This window comes from Lacerta agilis, chromosome 3 (assembly GCF_009819535.1).
Source record: "Lacerta agilis isolate rLacAgi1 chromosome 3, rLacAgi1.pri, whole genome shotgun sequence".
NCBI lineage: Eukaryota > Metazoa > Chordata > Lepidosauria > Squamata > Lacertidae > Lacerta > Lacerta agilis.
Window position 1 is genome coordinate 77,092,363 of NC_046314.1, and position 22,327 is coordinate 77,114,689.

The 22,327-nt window shown below is 42.5% G+C and overlaps 1 protein-coding gene across 1 annotated transcript in view; it reads left to right on the forward strand.

Moving 5' to 3' along the window:
* Positions 1–22,327, forward strand: part of KIF26B (kinesin family member 26B) — a 271,683-nt gene that overhangs the window by 68,255 nt on the left and 181,101 nt on the right. Inside the window, exon 3 of the mRNA XM_033144389.1 lies at positions 20,566–21,096. Coding sequence (XP_033000280.1) covers positions 20,566–21,096 — 531 coding nt within the window. The remainder of the gene's footprint in view (positions 1–20,565; positions 21,097–22,327) is intronic.

Here is a 22,327-nt window from a genome sequence, read left to right on the forward strand (position 1 = left end):
CCTCCAAATTGTAGCCAATTTATTTAAAACTAACACCCCCCACACACTCTCTCACACACACAATGATGGGAGCAATCCTATGCACAAGATGCTGGCATTTAGGAAACCAGTGTAAGTTAAGCCTGCAAAAAGTTAGACCAGATTCAACCCACGTTCAGCAGTGGGGCGGCTACTGCTGCTCTGCCTAAGCCTGGCAAACAAGCCTTCAAAGTAGTATTCTATACTGGGTTGCCAGGTCATGTGACTGAGCTGAATGGGCTTAGGATCCAGCCCAAGTCCCCTGCTCTCTAGTCCTGCGACTGCCATGCTTTCAGAACACCTACTTTTGGAGACTTACACTGGCCTTGGTTCAGCCAGCTTCAGCTCAGCTGCCTGAGTCAGGATGAGCAACTCAGGCATATCTTTGGCTGAGCCAGGGTTAGGTACTCAATGCTAGTTAAGCCTAGTTGAGCTGGGAAATCAGACAACTAAACTGGAGGTCCACTAAATCCAAAGCTGCTCATCCCAGTGGATCTTACCATAGGATTGCCCCCTAAAACAGTTATGTCTGCTTTTTGAAGCATAGATAATTTTCTATATATCTGAAACCCAGAATGTCAACAGTGCTGGGATAATGCCAGATTGATTTTAATTTCTGAATCACTTGATTGATTAAAAGCAAGAAAGTTAATAGTCCCCATGGGAGAACAATGGGGAAACCTTAAGTAAGCTATTGAAGGAAATTGCAGACAAGCAGGGATGTAATTCTAATTCTAATTTAGTAAAGGGAAATTCAGTCGTTTAAAACTGAATCTAAGCTTTGGTTCTAAGTCTTTCAAACAATGGGGTCGTTTTAACAGCATGTAGACTTTCACTTCTGCCATCTGACTTCAGTGTAAACTGTTTGTGGTTGGAGGCCAAAATAGCAGATCCTTTCAGAGTTCCTGAAAGATTAGTTATTTGGGGGATCACATTTTACAGATGATGGCTAATGTGGTTGGATGTTTATAGTGTTTGAAAGACCGTTGCATGTTTATGGTGAAATTTAATATAAAAAAACATATTTTTTGCGGGGGGAGATAGTTAATGTGCTTTAGATTAGTATAACTTGAGGTTTTGGCTTGAGGTATGCTTATAAACCTAATCAGTTGCAGAAAGCCTTAATTTAATACTGGGACATATTTTTTTCCATCAACAAATAGGAGATACAGCATTGTCTTATTTTTAGCAGACGTCATCTATTCTTCATCGGGAGTTGCACAAATTCTGCCAATGTAAGTCCGTGAGCCAGAAGCACTTTGGAAAAGGAATGTGAAAGGCTAGTTGAAATGGACTTCTGCATCATTATTTGTTTGATTGAAGGAACCAGTAGGCATTTAGGTCAGAAGTATGGCTAGTGTGAGTTATTCTTTTGCAGGTGCATGGTCATTTGTGCTGATGAATATCACACTCACTCTCATGTGCTATTATTTTTATTGTTTATTAAATCTGTACACTGCCCTTCATCCGAAGATACCAGGGTGGTTCACAACAGAAAAATACAAAATGAGAATGCAAAATACATAAAACAAAAGCAAATTAATGTTAGGGTGCCAACAAGTTGGTGTGCTGAAGTGCAGCAGTCAGCGTAAGATAAGCCAAGGTCAACAGTCCAGGTCAGAAGCCAGCCAAAGTCAGGTATCAGTACTGGGGTCAAGAGAAGCCGAAGTCAGAGACAGTCCAAGTCAGAACAAGCCAAGTCAGTTAGGTACGAACCAGGAACACAGGAACAAGATGAGCAAAAGCAACCACGCGCCCAGCACAATCGTTGCAGACGCTGTAGAATAGGGCAGCTAGCTTCCTTAAGAAGCCGGTTCACTCCCACGCTTCCTATGAGCTACAGCTGTCTCTAATTGCCGCCTTCGCTTCTCAGCTCGGTGTTCTACAGCTGAGAAGGGAGGAGGAGAGGGGATCGGCTGATTCCCCTCCTGACTGGGACCTGCTCCTGGCCCCACTTCTTCCTCTAGCTCTGGTCTTCCCTCCTCCTCCCTGTCAGATTCCTCCTCTTCTGAGGAATGCCGCCACCAGTCTTCCCCAGGTACGAATTCCTCAGATTCCTCTGTGGGTGCTGCCTTCTTGGGGGGGAGGGGCTTGCCACCACTCCTCCTCATCTGACTCGACCCTGACAATTAATAACCCCACTCCACAAACACATTTAGAAAGCTGTAGAATGTTAGCTGAATGCCTGGTTGAAGAGAGACAATTTTCTCTTTGAACATTTTTGCCTGGCACCTAAAAATATGTAGTGAAGGTGCCAGGTGAGTCTCCCTAGTGAGAGCATTCCATAAACGGGGAGCCACTGCAGAAAAGGCCCGTTCTTGTGTTGTCACCCTCTAGACCTCTCACAAAGGAGGCACACAAAGAAGGGCCTCACGTGAAGATTGCAGAGTCCCTATGTGCAAGTATTTCTGTGTGCCTGACAGAACCATCTCTTCCTGCCTTCCCCATGTACTGTTCTGGCGGTTCTATTGACTCTTCAGAGCAGATTTGGGGGAGGCATGGGGGCATACAAAGGGAAGGGTGGGAAAACTCCTTTGTGGTAGCGGGAGTTCCACTAATGTAACAGGTTAGTAAAATCTGGCCACCTGTCTCTTGTGCTTCCCCCTCCCCCCTGCTGCTGCATGCAGCCTATTCCCTGTAGTTGACTGTAATACTCTAGGGGAGAGGTTCTTGGGGAACTTAGGAAGGGGCTAAATGTTTTTGAGATCCACAAGCAACAGAATGGTTGTGCAGGAACAGAGCTAGTAACAACATGGTAGTGGATAGAGGTGGAGATTGGCATTATCTGCTGGCAATTATGGACACAATTATCTGTTTATATCTAATTCATCTCTGGAAATCGCTCATTTCTTTGCAGTTTCCCTTTGGCAAGGAGTTCCATAATTCAGCTTTCCACAAGCTATGTACATAAATAGACTCTGAGAGTGTTGTTGATTCAGTCTCCTCATTCTAGGCAGAATTTAAGTATGTTAGATACTGCCCTTAATTTTTGTGAAGAACACCAAACAAAGGGTAATTATACAATTAAAGATTCCAGAATCCCTCTTGACCTGCTTTGGCATGTGTGCAACTCATAGACTCATGATAAACGTGGGAATAGGGGCATGTACTTTGTTGTTATAGTGGGCAGTATCATGTAGTAACGAAGAGCCCCCAGTCCTGTATTCAGTATTTCTTGTAAAACGAACATTTCAGCCTGGGGGTGCAGAGTGCCATACTGTACATGTTTGGGGCTGATCTGCCCTGTGCATAAATATTTCTTCTGTCAATTTATAGGATTATGTTAACATAAGTAAGTGCTACAAAGGAAGATATTAATCCAAAAATCTGAGAGGCTAGAAGGGCCTGTAGCTTTTGCTTGGCAGGCAAACAATATTCAGAATATGCTGCTAACACAATTACCGTTCAGAATGGAGTTTAGTCCACAATAGAGTACTAAAACTTACAATGAAAATATAACAGAAAATAAAATTTTCAGACCCTCTCTAGGAAATGATGCAATGTGAATGTTCCATCTGTGCACATTTTATCACAATTTAAAACAACAGCCTGCAGGTTTCAATATGTAGTTTAAAATACACACACTTCTACAACGCTACATACAAACACACACTTTTATTTCAGAATTTTATATGCCCTCAATTTCGGATAATGAATACAACATCATTTGCTTTCCCTAACCATGAATTTTGAGATTGTGATCTGGTAAAAATATTGCTGTGGTGTTAGCTTCCAAAGCAAACATGGCAACCCCACTCCCCAACTTTCAGGGACAGTTCTGAGATTCGGCCAGTGGGTTCTCCGGGAACAGTAATATCTGTGAGTAATTGCAAAATGCTTAGAGAGGGTGGTGATTTGGAGAGCTAAAGGGTCTAGAAAACTTGTGGTAATGACCAGAGTCACTAAAACTTAACATTTAGTTGTACACTATGTTATTCATAGACCCCATCCAACAATCATCATCCACCTGGAAGCATCTCTGGAGCATAGTGAGAGTGCCAAGGTCCACATTATAGAACTAAAATGTTCAAGTGTCTTGAGAATGACTATAAAGCCTGTTTAAATTGGTAGTATATATATTAACTGAGAATATCCTCTGCCATTGCTTACAGCCCAAGCCAGCCTACACATGGGAGTGCAAATACAGGTGTCAGTCCATCTATCATCAATATCCACATAATAAGAAGTGCTTTTTCTTGGACAAGACCACAAAGATTGCACATGATCAGTTCTATCTATCTATCTATGGTCTCACAAGACACTTGGCTCTTGTGATTATTTTTAGCCACAAAATCTATCTTCACTTCAGGGGATTTTGCGAGTGAGGATGTTGGGTGCCAAGTTTGATTTGAGTACTGTCAAGGGAAGTCAGCTGAGGATAACCTGCTGCCACTTGAATTTAAAGAGGACTGCTTTCCTCAGAATGCTAGATTAATTGCAGAGAAGCTCAGGGGGAAAAGAAAGTGTTTGCAGGTCTAATCAATGAGAAACAAATGGGGATGTAGCAGTGCCCAAGGCTACTCGGAGCATGAAGAGCACTTTTCTTTCAGGTGCCAGCCCGCCACCCTCCATTTAATCCTTGACTCTTGGTTACATAGCCAGCACTGTAATGTTGAATTGTGACGGGAGATTTTGATCTTTACAAATAGTTGGGAGTCTATTCTCTGGGCCCCCATTCCTACTCCTCCCCCCCTTACTTGATTAGAGAACTTTCCAGCTGACTCTGTAACCCAAGCAGGAGTGTATTTTGATTTGAGGCCTAGGTGGGTAAGATTACCAGCTATACTGAAAGCTTTTCTTCTTGTTCTCTCCCCCCCCTCCCCATTTGTCAGGAGCAGGGAGTGGGGGCACTTGGGGAATATTTTGGAAAAGATTTGTAATCTTAGTCTTCCTTGGACCACACAAGTCAAGCCATTCCTCCATTCAGACTTGTCAGCAGTTGACTTAATCAGTCGAGCTGGGGCTGGGGTCTCTCCCCTGTGCTCTGCCATAAGGATCTGGGGTGTGTGATGTGTTTTGTGTGAGTGGGAGGGAAGTGGTAAAGGCTCTTGGCTCTGAATGGGCTCTTTCAGTTCTCTCAGGCTTACCAGTTACGAGCATTCATACCCTGAATTAGTCAAATAGGCTAGGGAATAATTTTTATGAGGCAGCAAATGGACCAGATACTTTGGCCATCTCTAGTTATCAGGGGCAAATGCAGTGAGAGGCATTTGAGTGCATAAGCACCTCTTTCAGACTTTCTCTTGAAAGAAAGAACAACCCTGATATTCTGCAAAGAGGGCCTAATCATGGCACAAACTTCACAGCAAAGAAATAAAAGGGTGGTCTTGCTGTGTTGTAGCAAAGACTGGGGAAAGTGTGGTGATCAGGTGGAACAAAAGAGATGGCTTCTGTACCAGTCACTAGCTTGTCAAGGCACAGAAAATTTCCTCTAACCCACCATGATTGAATGTACAGGTTAGGGTGCCATTTGTCTGTCTCGGGAGACCATGGAAGAGTGCGCCTTCAGGGGTGAAGTAAAAATGTTGGATAGTTACAGCAACTGCTGTGGCTGTAGAGACCGATACGGGAGAGAATGTTTTGTTGCAGCTGGGGCAGATGAAGGTGTCCAGTTCTGCTGATGCAGGTTTACCATAGTGTTTCTTCTTTCTGCACTCCTCCAAGAGGTTATTCCTCCTCTGGTCATTGATGCGGACACTAGACCTGACTGTCTGTCTCCAAGTCTGATCATCTGCAAGGGATTCCCACATGTCAGGGTTGCCAGCCTTTGGGTCAACGTTTGCAGACATCTCATATTGCAGAGTTGGTATGCCAGCAGGCATGGTACTGAAAGCCAGCTGCCCACAGAGCACATACTTGAGGGTCCTGCCATATTCCATTCTGTGGACATGACCCAGCCAACGTAGACGTCACTGAGACAGGAGTGCAAACATGCTGGGAATGTGAGTTTAGGAGAGGACATTTTTATGCCCAAAATCTTCCTGATGCAGCTCATATGGAAGGCATTAAGGTGTCTCTCCTGGCAAATATAAGTTGCCCACATCTGACTACCATAAAGCAGTGTGCTTTAGCCATTAGCATCACATTCTCCCATACCTGTAGGCTATGCAAATAAATAAAGTTTGTTGTTGTATTCTCCCATACCCTTTTGGAGAGGCGAACAACTGCTGTAGCTGCCTTGACAATACGCTTGTCCAACTCAGCGTTAGTGGAAAGCTTGCTGATTATGGTGGAGTCCAGGTAGACAAATTCACCTACTACCTTAATCATGTGGTCACCAATGCTAATGCTTGCATCTGGTCTAATGCATCTGGTCAGCTGGTAAGCCGCTGGAAGGCACATCAGATGAATTTTCCTTGGTGAGGTTTGTCACATAATGTTTTTACTAGCAGACCAGGGTGTCAATAATGTAATAACTTACATGTTTATATAGCATTGTTTTGAGTAGAATTACTGCTGGAATCCGGACATCTATTTCTGGCATCTACAGCAGTGGGTGGGCAGAAGATGATCATGATCTTTTCATAGATCTCTGGGGGAATTGCAATAGACCAGCAAAGGTTTCTGATTCCCAGTTGTTTAACAACAGGACTCCCCTCCTTCTAATTAGAGCAGTGTTGAAATAAAGTAAGTTTGGAGTAGTTACAAATGCATTTTGGGTTACAAGGATTGTGAATGAAGCTCAAAACAAATTCCAGTATTCAACAGCTGTTCAGAGGCACCATGTTCTTAATTGCTAATTGCAGTTGACTCTTAACTGGTGGATCTTGGGGTTTATGTAGAACATAAACTAGACCTTACAAACTTGAAGTCTGCTGTTCTCTGATATACAGCATCATCACCCCCCATTCTGCAATGTCTGTCTCTCTACGTCTTGGCTCCCACCGTCAGACTTGGAACTCGAAGTCTCACCACAGTTGTTATGTTTAAACATTTTACTAACAAAATCAGTACAGCATCCCAACAAGTTACAGGTTTTTAAGGCATTGACAAAGCTGTACAATACATGGCTAGGCATATGTTAAGATACTGTTCTAATAACCGACACACCCTTGTGTTCTGCTTTTGAAGAATGGGGCAGCCACAGCTATTTGTGTGTTTGGCTAGCTATGAGGAAATATAAAATATTTCAAGAGAAGTTAAAATATCACTTGCACTCTTGTTCGATCACAACACCTCTTTGAGTTGCACTGATTTTTTTTTAATCAATGCATCAGGACCCATTCATGCATCTAAAATGTTCAATGCATATACTTATACACGTAAGCTGTGAAACGAATCTTTGCAATATGTGTTTTATACAAGTACATTTGTCAAGGAGTTGGGACAGGCTCTGACTCCTCGAAGCCCAAGTGTGCTGCCATGTAATGATTGCAATCAGATATTTGGCTTGTGAGCTCTCCCTTCCCATCTCTTCTAGCATGGCTGTGAGGTGAGATCAGAAGCATTTGTTTCAATTTTCAACTAACTGCTGTTACTCATTATGTACAAACCCAGACAAACTGTGGTTCATGTTAACTATGTTTTAGCCAATGTGATAACCTCCAGATGCTGTTGGATTCCATCTCCCATCAGCATGAGCCGGCACAACTAATGGTCTGGGATGATAGAATATAGAATTCAATAGTATCTGGAGGGCATGATGTTGGCTATCCCTAGTTTAAGGGAGGGGGGACCTTAAACTATGGTTGATGAACCTGGTTTTGCTGGCCAAAACATAGTTTGGTGTTACATGCAAACCATTCCAATGTATGTAATGTCCTAGACTACAGAATTGTTATTGCTTATTACTTCCCCTTAAAATATGTACAGCATACTGGAATGCAGTGCAGTATATCTGAGTGCGTGCGTGCGCGCGCGCACACACACACACACACACACACACACACACACGAATTACATAATTTCACATTTAAATTCCTTTGGCCAGCACTATCATTAAAGTTATAATTATAGTTCCTATTACAAATTGAGTTAATGATAGCGTGAAAAATGTTAGATGCTTGATTAGATATATACAAGTGTAGCACTAGAATGCTAAATTAGAAGGAGCCAAGTGATTAGATGAAAATAATATGGTTTCTACTGAAAAGTGCTATGGCACTAATCCTTCATCAAGAATAGTGTAGGGAGTTAACTTAATTGGCTCAAGCAGACTATTTCTCTTCACCACCATCTATACTTTCTTTCTTTCTTTTTCTTTTAAAAAACCGACTCTCTAAATGTTATGTGAACCAGCTGTCAACATCCTGCATATCCTGGGAGTCATTGAGCTAGGGTCGTACTTTGGCTGGTTTTGGATATATATTTAAAAGCCCCTTTCTTTTGGGTTACAAACAAATAAACTTCTTTGTCCTCCTAGTATGCAGAAATCATTGCCTTATTTTTGGGTGGTTCCAGGTTTCTTCCAAACATAGGTGCTGGACCACACTAGTTTGGTCTTAGATGGAGTTATGATAGCGGCATTAGATTATAGTTATGGATTCTTCTCAGTCTTGTTTATTCTCCATGGGTAGAAATCTTTTTTTCTGAATTTCTATGTGGTAGCCTTCTCAAGCTGCGAAGCTGCAATTGCCCTAAAAAATTCCCACCAGGTTTTCTTTGTTGAGTTTATCTTTGGAAGTTGGGTTCTGGCTGAATTTGTAATGAAAGAATGCTCAGTAGGAAAGCATGAAATAACTTTGCAGAAAGCAGTGAGTTGTTTTCGTCTGTACAAATTCTGTGGGATTATTAAAGAAGGAAAGAAAAAAGTAATAGGCCAACAGCTATAGCTAAGAACATTTAGAGCTTTCTAAATCAGGCCAGTGGCCCCAAACTGGTCCAGCATCCTGTTCCCAAGGTGGCCAACCAGATGTCTGGGAAAGGCATGCAAACAGGATCAAAGTGCAACGGTACTCTGCCCACCTGTGATTCCCAGCAACTGCTGTTCAGAGGCATAATGTCTCTGACAGTGGAGATTAAACCTGACCAGGCATGGCTAGTAGCTGTGGATAGCTTGATCCTCCATGTTGAATCCTCTTTTACAGGCATCCAAGTTGGTGGGCATCACTGCCTCCTGTGGAACAAACTGCTTCTCCATAGTATAAGAAGAGTGGGGCAGCTGGGTTAATGCCGAAGATGCAGCTGTAACTTTTTGAAGGGTCCATCATTTCCTAATATTTCTTCCTTCTGGAATGCCATGTCTATGTGACTATAATGGATTCAGGCCATTGTCAGAGAAAGACATCATTATTGCCTACATTTTTTATCACCTCCACATTTTGACACCTGCTGGTCGTTAACAATGACACTATTCCATTTTCTTAGAAAATAAACATCGGCACAGATTGGGTATGAGATGCCAGAAGTTACAGCTGCCTGCTGTGTCACTGTTGTATTATTTGAATAGAATAAGTCATAGAACTTTACATTGTGATCCAAAACACATCTGACAAAAAGATGTTTATTTTATAACTTTAGCTTTTTGTTGATGGCGAGCCACAAAAAGGACAGATGATTAATTAAAGGATCTTGGTTTGAAATTTTGCGGTGTCAGATTTTTGTGAGGTTAGATGTTTTTCTTATATTAAAGTTACTGTTTGGTCAGCTAATTAACACCTGTAATAGGCTAAAAAAAAACCTGTTATCTGAATTCAGTCCTCAAATAACAGCATTTGCCTCTTGATGTAATTCAACTGCTTTGTGCTGGAGTCTCCCTTGGAGGCTTCTTTGTTCAAAAATGGCTATTTTTAAGGTTAGCAGCAGAAAGTGTCCTGCAAGACTGAACTGTTCTCTCAGTGGGTTCTGAATATTGCCCTTTCTGGTATCAGATTTGTATTCGTTTATTCTTTTTTCTAGAGAATAGCCTGTCTTGGCTTATGTAGAACACAGAAGGGCATTGCTGACAGATGGTAACATCTATCACGTTGGATGATGAACAGGTGAATGAATCTCTTATGTTGTCACTGAGTTTATTATGTCCTGTAACGGTGTTGGCTCTGTAGAGATGGGGCAGAGTTGGCATCTGTGTTCATTGCAGCATCTGGTCCTTGTATGGCCTGTTGTTGGTGGTATACAACCATTTTGATTTAGGGGACTCTCTGTAAGCAAGGATTGGCCTACCACCCAAGGCCTGTAAGAGGGAAGTATCATTGTTCAAGATGAGCTGTAGATCACTGATGATAGCAGGGTGTTATTAGGTGGCAACAAAGTGTGTTTGTCAGTTTCTCATCAGTAGTAGATTATCAGTAGTAGATTATTTTTGTTCAGTAGTAGATTATTTTTGAGTACTAGCCTGTCTCTCGTGACCTGTTATTCATTTCACTGGGTGAATATTGTAGTCAAAGAAATGCCTGATGAAAATCCACATATCTTGAGTCTCTGTCCAAACAAATGTGTTTGCATTGCAGTGCCTGGTTGTAGAAAGTGGTGGGGGTTTTTTGGGGAGTGTTCTCAGTTGAAACTCAAAGCATGTCAGTATGTGTGTCGCAATCAGTACGTTTCTGACATAAAATAATGCTTATATGTCCATTATTGCACAATAGTATCCAGGAAGTGGACTTGCTGTGTGAATTTGTCTAGAGCTCCTGGTAGAATTTCTCAAGTGCTTCCTGCTCATAGGTTCAGATGATAATGTATCTCAGGCAGAGGGGAGATTTTGGAGACAAGAGCTGAGAACATTGTTCTAAGTCAGCCATGAAAACATTGGCATATGGAACTATGCAAACACCAATTACAGTGCCATTGATCTTTCCATAGCTGAAGTAATTGAGAGTAAATACAGAGTGGCAGAGGTTGGTAACTAGATGTGCAGTGTGTATCACCAGGGATGATATTTCTCGTAGCTTGTAGTCCATGTTAGTTGAATATACAGGTTTAAAGGGCCTCAACATCCATGACAGCTAAAATTCTATTCTCTGGGTTAGGCTGAGAGGTTAGGCTGAGAGAGTAATTTGCCCAAGGTCACTCACTGATTTTCATGAGCAAGGGGAATTTGGGAAGTCTTGGCTTCCATGTAAGGACCGTACCCAACACTGCTGTTCTGCTTGTGCAACAGATCTTCACTTGCACAGTGGGACTTCTCCCTTCTCTCCTTCTTTTTGTAGCCCCCTTGTGCACCCTCAGAATGTTTTACAGAGGGTGGAGAACAGATGTTGGTGATAAATGGAGGAGGAGAGGAGAGGAGGGGGTAGTCCCATTGTGTGAGTGGCAGTCTGCTCCAGTAGTAGTAGTAGTAGTAGTAGTACGGTAGTAGTAATATAATATATTTATACCCCACCCATCTGGCTGGGTTTCCCCAGCCACTCTGGGTGGCTTCCAACAAAGATTAAAAATACATTAAAACATCTGTCATTAAAAACTTCCCTAAAGAGGTGTTGGCTATATCTCAGAGTCTTCTATCCAGTGAATCTCACAGACTCTGTACATCAGAATATGGGCATGAGATATAACTCTATGACTGTACTCCATGCTTCTTCCTTGACAACCTTTTATTTCCCCCTAGCTCAGTTAGAAATCTAGCTACAGTTAGATTTCACTTTTGAAACAATAATGCAAATACCTGGGGGCCAGATGTGTGCAGTTGTCACATCCTTAGAACAAGCCTTAAGCAAGCAAGAAACCTAATTTATTTTCTCCTCAATGTACTGCATTTAATATTCTAACTATAATGAGAATATGTCAATTACCCTGTGCTGTACCACAAAGTTTAATTATATCACCCTTGCTATTTAACATCTAGATGGAATTCTGGGTAGTATCATCAGTATATTAATGACACCAAACTCTACCCCCTCTTCTGATCTGGGGGCTGAGTGGGGTTCTAAATCAGCAAAATAGGTGAAAGTGAATCAATTGGAGATGAATCCAAGGCAAATGTGATAGTACGGTAGTTTATGGTACAGTGGTTCCTCAGGTTACAGACTCTTCAGGTTACAGACGCTTCATGTTACAGACTCTGCTAACCCAGAAATAGTACCTCGGGTTAAGAACTTTGCTTCAGGATGAGAACAGAAATCGGGCAGTGGCGGCACGGCGGCAGCGGGAGGCCCCATTAGCTAAAGTGGTACTTCAGGTTAAGAACAGTTTCAGGTTAAGAACGGACCTCCAGAACGAATTAAGTTCTTAACCCGAGGTACCACTGTATTTGAAACTCAGATAAGGGAAGACTGTTTAAAAAACAGGCCATTTAAAAAACAAAACAAAACTTTCCTCCCTTTCCTGTTGCAAGATGAGGGGGGATTTGTATAACCAGATTATGTGACAAGCTCAAGGTAAGCAAACTTTTTTCCGAGTAAATACTGCTTGAATTTGATGGAAAATGGCCCTGTCAATTGGACATTCCACACATTGCGTTTTTTACATCTAGGAATGTAATGTTTGAATATGAGAAAATGCATGTTTTCAATACTCTTGTATCATGAAGAGGCACTTGTGAGGAGCTGTGATTGGCTTCAGCCCCGTACTGAGGTTTCACTTGCTAGCAAAAACAGATCTGAAATTGTGTGTAGGAGAATAGTTGGCCCATGATACAAATTTTAAGCAAGCAAGATATTTATTATATGATCGCTTCAATGATCCTGTCTGTGTGAGTTTGGGGGTGCCCTGTAAGACAAAAGGTATCACGACATCGATGTAGCTTTTTGTGTTGGGTGAAGCAAACCCGAACTGTAAAATTTGAGAATATTTAGTCACCTTTCCAGCTTTTTGCTTGGGAAGAAAGGTAATTTGTAACTGTTGCTGGTAGCAGTTTTGCTCATTTGTATTCACCGCGTTAAAACCACAGGCTCTGTTTGCTCAGGACTCCCACAGATTTCAGTTTATTCGAGCATTCTGTTATTTCAACAGAAACGGTGTCAGTTTAACAGTTGGGAGCACCAGTTTTTTCAGCAGTCAGATCCAAAGACTGGCAAAGGTGGCAAGTCTCCGTGGCAGTTAATCTAGTTTTAGAGAAGAGTGTGTGTCCTTAGGTTAAGAAACATCATCATCTGGAAGTTGGCCCAGATGTATGGAATGTACGTGCACTCAAAATACACACGGTTTCCACCACCACAATCAAGAAATAAAGCTGTTAATTTTTCTACCCTGTCCTCTGAAAATATGGCAAAGGCATTGCTTAAACAAAGTAGCTTCTGTGCTAGCAAGCTAGAGGCACAAAACAACATTCCCTAGAATGGTAAAATGAAACGACCATTGTGGCTCCTATCAGAGAAACTGCATCAGTTCCCATCACTGTTTCTTAATTAGTTTTCTTACCCCCTGCTGGAAGTGAAGGTCTGGAAGTTACATTTCTGTCAGGGCAAAGATGTGAAGCCCTTGATCTGTGTTCTTCTTCCACCTTTCCCAGTGCTTGGTATGACTGATTGATCACCTAACACAGGTCCTTGCTACCTTCTCTGTTGAAGGAGATGAGCCCCTACACAGCACGACTCCAAGTGGGAGTTAATTTCCATGGCTCAGCTATGCTTGAAAATATATAGCATCTATTGTCTTACTTTTCACTTATTCAGTTGCCCACCAGCAAATTTATTTACATACATATTTCTTTCTAGGCCACTTTTCCACTCAAAGCTTTCAAAGCAGAAATCAGATCCCTAAAAAGGCACCACTATAAAACACTTAAAATATAAAACAAAATACAGGAAACAGCGAAACATTTTGAATAAACCATCAGTAAAAGCCAACAATGCAAAGCCAGGACAGTGAATACATTGACAATCAATAGTCCAGCAAATTACGGCTTGACAATTTGCCTGGGGCATATGAATCTATAGGGCAGGAGGAGACAATGTGGTACTCTCCAGATGTTGGGAGTACAACTTCTTGCTGTCTTGGGCTGATGAGAGTTGCATTACCTCTATGATTGCCCCTGCTTGGGCACCCTAACTCTCCTTGCCACTCCCACTGCATATTCTGTGCAGCTTCCTAGCAGTATGTTGGAAGCCCAACGGGTTGAAGCTGCAGCAATAGCCTCCTGGCAGCAGCACTGCTGCAACTCAGGGGGAAGCAGTTGCATAGCGTGAGTTGCTGGTGCCTGGGGCAGGGCAAGTGTTGCGCCCCCTGGTGGATTGGGCAGCTGGGGTGGCACTGCACATGGAGGGAAGGGCAAGCCGGCCCAAACTCATTTGTTAGTGCAGCTGCAGGGCACGGGCGGGTGTCACTTCGCTTGGTTGTACCCTGCTCAGAATTTTGCGCCTGGAGCCACCACCCCTCTGCCCCCCATGGGGGAAGGGGAGAAGCAAGGTGGAGGCAAGGTGGTGAGGTCAGGGCTGTCTGGGTGCACCGGTGGGAGCAGAAAATTGGCTCTGCTGGTGCCCGTGTGCAACCCTGACCTCACCACACCTTTGCCTCTCCCCCTCCCACTTTTGGTAAGTGACAACTGTGCTGCTGCTGGGAGGCCATTGCTGCAGCTTAGACTTGTTGGGTGAACTGCTCCGTGGTTCAGCCCAGCATATGGTTAGTATACTGCAGTCGGAGTGGCAAGGAGAGTTAGGGTGGTCTCCAGTGTAGACTCTACATATTAAAAGAATGCCTAAAATTACAGCGGCCATTTGTACTATGTCGCAGAGGTCGGCCCTCCCTCTGGAAGGTTATCAGAGGATAGCCCTGTATTTGAAGGACTGCCTGTTTTGAGTCTGGCTTAAAAGTAAGGAAGCACAAGAAGGAATTTCAGGGGCCTTTCAAGTGCCCATCAATGTTTAACACCCGGACGGCAAACCGAGCAGGCAATGCTCATTTGATCACATTATTCCCCACTGTGAAATGCATTGCATTTCTATTAAATTATAGTATTCTAAATTTGCATCTATAGATTATCAGATGCAGATTTTATATACATGTGTTTTATCCCCCTCCCCTTTCATAGATGCATTTCTTAATTTTAGTCACTGTAAAAGAGTCCACAATACCTAAAACCCCTGGCAAGGATCAGCTCTCCATTTTGCTGTATGCTGAGCAAAATGAATGGGAAAGGGCTTCAGTCTCATTCAGTGATAAGACACAGCAGGTGGATGACACAAGCAAATGGGGTAAGGAAAAGAAGAACAAGGCAGCAGTAGGGCTGGCATGTTTCACATATCCTAGCTGTATGGACAATATATAGCTCACCACCTGCTTAACCCTTTTTAACTTAGACATTTGCGATACAATTGTTTTTGCAACTCCTATTCATTCTGGAATTCCTTCTTTTTCTTATGGTTCTAGCTTATACTCATGATGCTGAGCTTATGTTGCATTGAATGGTTAAATTCACTTTCAGTAGCTTCCTTTTCAACTTTTTGTTTGAAACTGAATCAAATCTCCTTTTGTTTGAAAGAAGCATATGGTTATAACCTTGAATAATTATCTCGGTTTTGAGCTCCTCTCCCCAGCTGGCACTTTGGAAATGGATGCCAAAATGCCGTGGACTTTTCAAGTCGACATGAAGTCTCACAAGCAGACCTATTTCTGTTACATTTCCTGCTGAGTTTTAAAGCCTAAGAAGCTCAAATAGTGTGCATAACTTAGCATCCTCCTGTTGCGTATGCTATGGAACCCAAACTGTACATAGCTTGAAGTCCTTCTGCCTGTTTTATACACACCTGTGGGACTAATAACTCGCTGCTCATTAAGCCCACCAACATGCCCCCTGGAACTCATACAGAAAGTGTACTGATGCCAAAACATAGCAGTTATGCTATTCCAGCAATCTGTTTCTGGAGCTCTGATGCACATAATAGTGATCTAACTTCCTCCATACCGTCTGTAATATATGATCAGTAACTTTTCCTGGCATGATCTTTTAACATTTCTGCCAAGGATAAAGTTTTCTTAAACACTATTTTTTCCGCTTCTGCCCACTCCCAGAGGCCATTTTTTCAGGGGACCCTTGTATCCTATCCCATTCTGATTAATGTTCACCGTATCTCATTTGTAGCCTGAGTTTTGTTTCTTTGAAAACTGTTTTTTATCAGTAATGGTCAGGCTAACTTGAAGCTGGTTTTGTAATGTTCATGAAGGGAACTCTTGTTTCCTCAACAAGACACAGATCACTTAATACATTTTGAAAACTTCAAATGGGGAGTACAGGAAACTCCCCAATTCTGTGCGTTAAAGGCATGCACGCTGCACATGCTCGAATCACCGTGAACCCGGAAGTGGCACTATAAGGGGACAAAACGGCCCTAAAAGAGCGCAAAACAGCAAAAATGGTGCAAAAACAACGTCTAGCCATCCCATGAGTCTTTGCAAGTGCAATCCTAGGAGCTCTTGCACTGACCTTTGAGGCCTATGGAGAGTTGGACTTTATTATTATTATTGTTATTAAAGATGGAGAGTTGGACTTTGACAAAGGAGGTTTGGAGAGAGCGATTGTGGTGTTTGCAGGTTATTCAATGGTGTTCCCAATATATGCCATTTCACTTAAACGCCCAGTGCCTCAGAACGTAATCCCCACGTAAATGGGGAGTTGCCTGTATGTATATTTATTTGACAACTGGTGATCCAAATCATAGGATCGCTTTAGATACATGAAGCTGGGCCTATACCCTCCCTGCTGTTCTATTCCTGAAGGGTGGTTTTTCATATGACTTCACTGCTTATCTTTATATCTTTCAAGAGTGGCAGGAGACTTACGTACGTAACTTATGCCCATGATTAGTGAAATGAGGGATCGAGAAGATCTTTATGCACATACTGCATTGGAAATGTGTGTGGAGGTCTGTCAGGTTCCTTGACTGTATCTGGGGCAGCTGCTATCCACTGCTGGTGGTGCCAACTATGATTGCATTGTCAGGGTGCATTATATGCAATGCACCTGCCTGGCTTGGTGTTGCAGAATGTAAGGCTAAGTGTACCCTTTGGAGGTCATCTACCAAGATATGTGCTGCTTGATGATATCTGAGAAGGAAATGAAGTTCATTTCAATATTGATACACAGCTAAGATTGCTTGTGTGCAGCCCTTGCCGAAACTGCTACAGTTCGTAGATGCTGGGCATACTTCAGAAAACGCTTTCCTTTCCTAAGATTTATTTATAATAGTGTCTGGGATCTTTCATGCTGAACCGTGTTTGGAGATGAATATAAGATGTACCTACTCCCAAGTGAAGTCCTTTGCCAGAGAGTGGTTAAGTTTCAAAGAACAACACCAGGCCTGTTGTATTCAGGAGCTGAAGCAGGAGAACTGGCAGAGGTTTGACAGCCCTGACCAATCAAGCAGGTAGGAAACAAATTATACAGAAGGCAGGGTCTTAGTCTTAATGCAATGCTAGGCAACCTCCTTGGGGTGCTGTGGAAAAAAGCTCAGAGCCCCTTTGTGTCTTTCTGATCATATGTATGAATGGACTGAAAACATGATGTGCCTCTTATTTACCGGTATATTGGGAACCAGCAGTGGCTGGTGCACGCTGGAACTGGTAGGGCGGAATTCTTATGTCCCTCATTTGTATTGTGTACCAAGGATGTTAAGGAATGTAGTTCCATTAGTGAGGAAAGAGCTGATTCCCGAGATGCCCAAATCTGGTGATTTCCTTATCAGTATTACTGGACAGATTAGGTATGTAACTCTGAAGTAGTAGTAATAGTAGTAGTAGTAGTAGTAGTAGTAAGAATGTGTAGTTGTTTATCTGTTTGACATCTACTGAGAAAGCATTTCATAGGTTGGGCGCCACTACTGAGAAGGCCCTCTTCCTGGTTCCCTGTAACTCCACTTCTCACAGTGAGGGAACCACCAGAAGGCCCTCAGAGCTGGACCTCCACACCTGGGCTGAATGATGGGAGTGGATATGCTCTTTCAGGCAGTGCAAGTAGATAAATAAGTACTACTGAGGTGGGAAGGTAACCGGCATTTCCGTGTGCTCTGGCTTCTGTCACGGTGTCCCATTGTGCCAGAAGTGGTTTAGTCATGCTGGCCACATGACCTGGAAAGCTGTCTGTGGACAAACACCGGCTCCCTTAGCCTGAAAGCGAGATGAGTGCCACACCCCACAGTCGCCTTTAACTGGACTACCGTCTAGGGGTCCTTTACCTTTACAGAGTATATTATCAGTTCTGCATCAATACATATGTTTCACATCCTTGTGCCTGTGCATGAATGAGCTTGTTCACCTGTGCTATATAGTTTTATAGTTTGGACTGTGATATTTCTTTGAAGCGATGCATGATGGTGTTGAACAGTAGACTGCTGAGGCATTTTCTGAACCGAATTAGCCAGCCTGTGACTTGATGCGTTTAAGTCCCCACCAGTGCTTCCCCATCATTTCCTAGGCCCCTCTTGGGCATCCGTTGACAGAACTTCACTTCAGCCACTTAGCATAAAGAGGTATCATGATTTATTAATCAATTAATCACAGCATGCTGAGTAGCTGTTCACGGTATTTAAACAGTGAAAATAAAAATGGTTTAGCGTATAATAAAGATGTAGTGTAATTAATACAGCCTCCCAACAGTGAATCCTCCTTTCCCCCTCCTTCCTAAGACCCACTGCACATTTTCCTCCCAGCAAACAAGCATTAGCATTGTGGAATCTCTTTGCCTTGGTTGTTCGTTCAGGGTCCTGTCTCTTCTTTCCTCTAAGAAAAATCATAGCTATCAAAAATATAAGAGGTTTCCTGGGATAACTACAGGAAGTGACCATCACTGTCATGCCTTATTCAGAAGTTTCCAGAAGCATCTGTCTGGTTGCTGTTGAAAACACAATACTGCACTGGATTGGTTGTGGTCTCATTCAACAAACAAGTTGATATTCTTAAAAGACAAGCATTTTCTTAAGTGTCTTAAAGCAACAGCCAAAAGGCATAAGATCTTCTTGAGATGGTATAGAGATACTTAGCTTTCATTGAAATGTGATAGCGAGCAGCCTTTCCCACCCTGGTGCCTTCCATATGTTTTGGACTAAAACACCCACCAGCCCCAGTCAGGACTTAACTATGGATTGTTTGAAACAAGCCAACTTCAAACTATGTTTAGTGAATCTTACCTCTTTCAATAAACCATCATTAAGATGAGCCCACATACTAGCTCCATCACTGCCTCTGGGTCTAGGAGTCTTCAGAACCTCAGCAGGTCTTTTGTACTCATAGCTCTTCATGGTGGGGAACATACTCAAAGCATTCCATTGCCTACTTTCATCATAGGACTCCACTCTGTTTTGTTTTATATGCACAGAGTTCTCTGCTGAGGCAGCCCAAATTCCTTTGGTAGCTCTCCTCTTTTCCTTCCATCTCCTTGTGTTGTAGATCTCTCTCTCCTTGGTCTCTAAACCATCTTTGTCCCCTTGTCTGCACATCTCCTCAGTTGCCCCAGCCCACCTCCTCGGCCTCCTCCCTGCTGAGACCCAGAGAGAATGCTCTTAGATGCGGCAAACACTTTGGCTTTCAACCCTCAACTGTTTTGTCAGCTTAGCTGCTGAGTCAAGCAGAGAATGCAAGCATTTGTCAGAATCCTTTCACATCACAGTTTAGGGTTTTGATGTAATGCTAAACTGTGGTTTACTGACTCCAGAAACCCAAGCTTCTGCTCTCCTCACTGACAAGATGGAGGAGGGATGGGGTGGAGCCCAAGGTTCACCTAGTCTCATTGTTATCACACTAAACTATAGTTAAGCATGATGTCAGAATGCAGCCTTTGTCTCACTATATCATGTCTTGATTTGTACTTGTACTGGTTGTTCTTGCATTCCTGCTCTGTTTGTCACATATTAATCTGGCAGAGTTAATGTGTGTGCAGGACCCTGTGTGATGAGGTTCATTGTGTGAAGTACACAAGGTTTCATGTATGCAAGATCCTACTGTAGAGCAGGTGGTAGACTAGATATTTTGAAAGCTAAGATTTGGGTCTCCTTAAGGATGGTCAGTCACATAGCTTCCAAAAAGAAAAATGGGCCATGAGATAGAAGCCAGTTTTTTGTCTGTTTTTTGGCTAGTCTGGCTAGACTGCCCTATCCAAGGGCAGTCTTGATTATCTAGTATTACCAGCAATACTTGATTATTTTGGTGGTAGAAAATGGATTTCTTAAAAAGGTAAATAATGGATAATTTTATTGATTGATTGATATACTACCCTTCTTTCTGAAGAAGCCCATTAAGTTTGCACTGTATTATGAAATTCAATATTAAAAGACTCTTAATGGGCAGCCTTGTATGCTTGGTTTGATCAGTGGACACAACTAATGATCAAAGTACCTCTCCAGTTGTTGTTGGAAGCCAGCCAACTTGGCCAGTGGTTAGGGATGATGTGAACTGAAGCCCAATAACATCTGGAGGACCTCCGGTTCCCAATCCCTGCTCATAATAAATAATTTCTTTTTTTGTGTGTGAAGTTGAAGTAATCTTATGGGTAATTTTAGCACAGTTTGAAAATGCAAATGGGAAAGATGTTCATGAGTCAACTCCCAAATGAACCTCTCAGTGGTATTCAAAAATACGACTGCTAATTAAGATCCGGCAGAAGCATGGGGATTTTTATATCCTAATTCTTTTTCACTTGTTAATAAAATGAATTAATAAGAACCAGTGATAGAATTTGGATTTAATTTTTTCCCTATCATCCAATTTTAATTGTGTGCTTCTCTCCTCGTTCTCTCTTATTGTTAGGACCCGGCTTTCTCTTCTGCAATTCACGACAAGCTGCAGGTGCCCAACACCACCCGGAAGGCATGGAATGAAAGAGACAACCGGTGCGACGTGTGTGCCACTCACTTGAACCAGCTGAAGCAGGAAGCGATTCAGATGGTGCTGACCCTTGAACAGGCTGCCAACACTGAACATTGCGATGCTTCTCCTGGCTCCCCTCCTCCCCTCCCCAACATCCCCACCTTGGTGGGCTCACGACATATGGGCAGCCTGCAGCCCAGGGACTGGGCCTACATGTCTGCTCCTTATGCTACATCCAATTATGCTGGCTTTCTGCCTAACAAACTCAGCGGGAAACAGAACATAGGGATCGTTAATGGGATAGAGAAGAAAAATGGTTCCTTGGGACATCAGGCAAAGGTCAGTGTACAGATGGCCACCAGCCCCAGCAATGGTAACATCCTGAATTCTGTGGCTATCCAGGCTCATCAGTACCTAGACGGCACCTGGTCCTTATCGAGAACAAATGGCGTTACTCTGTATCCCTATCAAGTAAGTAGCGTTAGAAAGGACACCCCCCTTAATATCGCTAGAATACTTTGTGGATTTGAATAATACATATTAAGAAGTTGTATCAGCACAATCATATTATTGAACAAGCCCTAATTTACCTCATTTGTAAAAACAGAAACAGGAAGTCAGCCCCCTCCTCCCCAATCACTCATAACATACAGCCGTATTTCTACAGCCTTTATCTCTGATAACCATCCCGTGTTTCAGAAAATTAACACTGCAAATCATGCCAAAGGACCATGTGCTTCAACAGGCCTACTTGTCCTGAAAAAGCCAGAACAGGGTATTGCTTTATGGCTGGAAGGTTAATAAATATGGACTGTTGAGACTCATTTATAACAGTATAGAAGTAGAAAGTTCAGAGGCACTCTTCCGTATTAGAAATCGTGGTTGTAGCAGTAGTAATAATGAAGAGAAATTCTGGTTGTAATAATTATGTTGATGCAAACTGGAGGAACATGATAGTAGAAAAAGGCTCATGTAAATAATAATCAGAGTAGGGGTTTCCAAGATGAATACCCTGGCATTTGCATGGTTGATAATGAAGTATAACCCAGCATGAGATACGTAGGCAATTTTATTATGAGAAGGTTCGTGAACTGCTGGTGTCTTATTGGCAGTTTAAAAAAAAAAAGATGGGTCACACTGTTCAAAATATCTGTAGAATCCATTAATTAGTGTCTAGATTTGTTTGTTATGTATCTTTTTGGAGAATATGATATAATTATGCGATCTATTATGTTGGGAAGGGAATGAAATTGCTGAAGCTATAAAGTAGATGTATTAATATGATATAGTAGTTAAACAGCCTCACCCTAAAGCTGTTCAGTGGTACAAAGTGCCAGGTAAATATGGATAGGTTTGCAGGCTTGCATGATAAAATATTACTTCTCTAGGCATGGTATGCTTACCCCCTCCCCTCGGGCAGAACTCTTGACAGGCAGAAATGTAACATCCCTGTCATGGAAAGCTGCAGTTGTGAAATTTCAGCATGCCATGAAGCTGTTAAAAGCATGTTAAGAACTAAGGTGCCCCCAAAGGTGTTGATCCTGTGCACATGTAAGAATTTTTTGTTCACTTTTTCTCCATTCAAATGGTAACAGTGTGTCTGGGTAACTTTCCAGTTCCATAGCGTAACACTGGGGAACCTTAACTATCTCCACCCTTTACAGGTAGGTAGCCGTGTTGGTCTGCTGTAGTCGAAACAAAA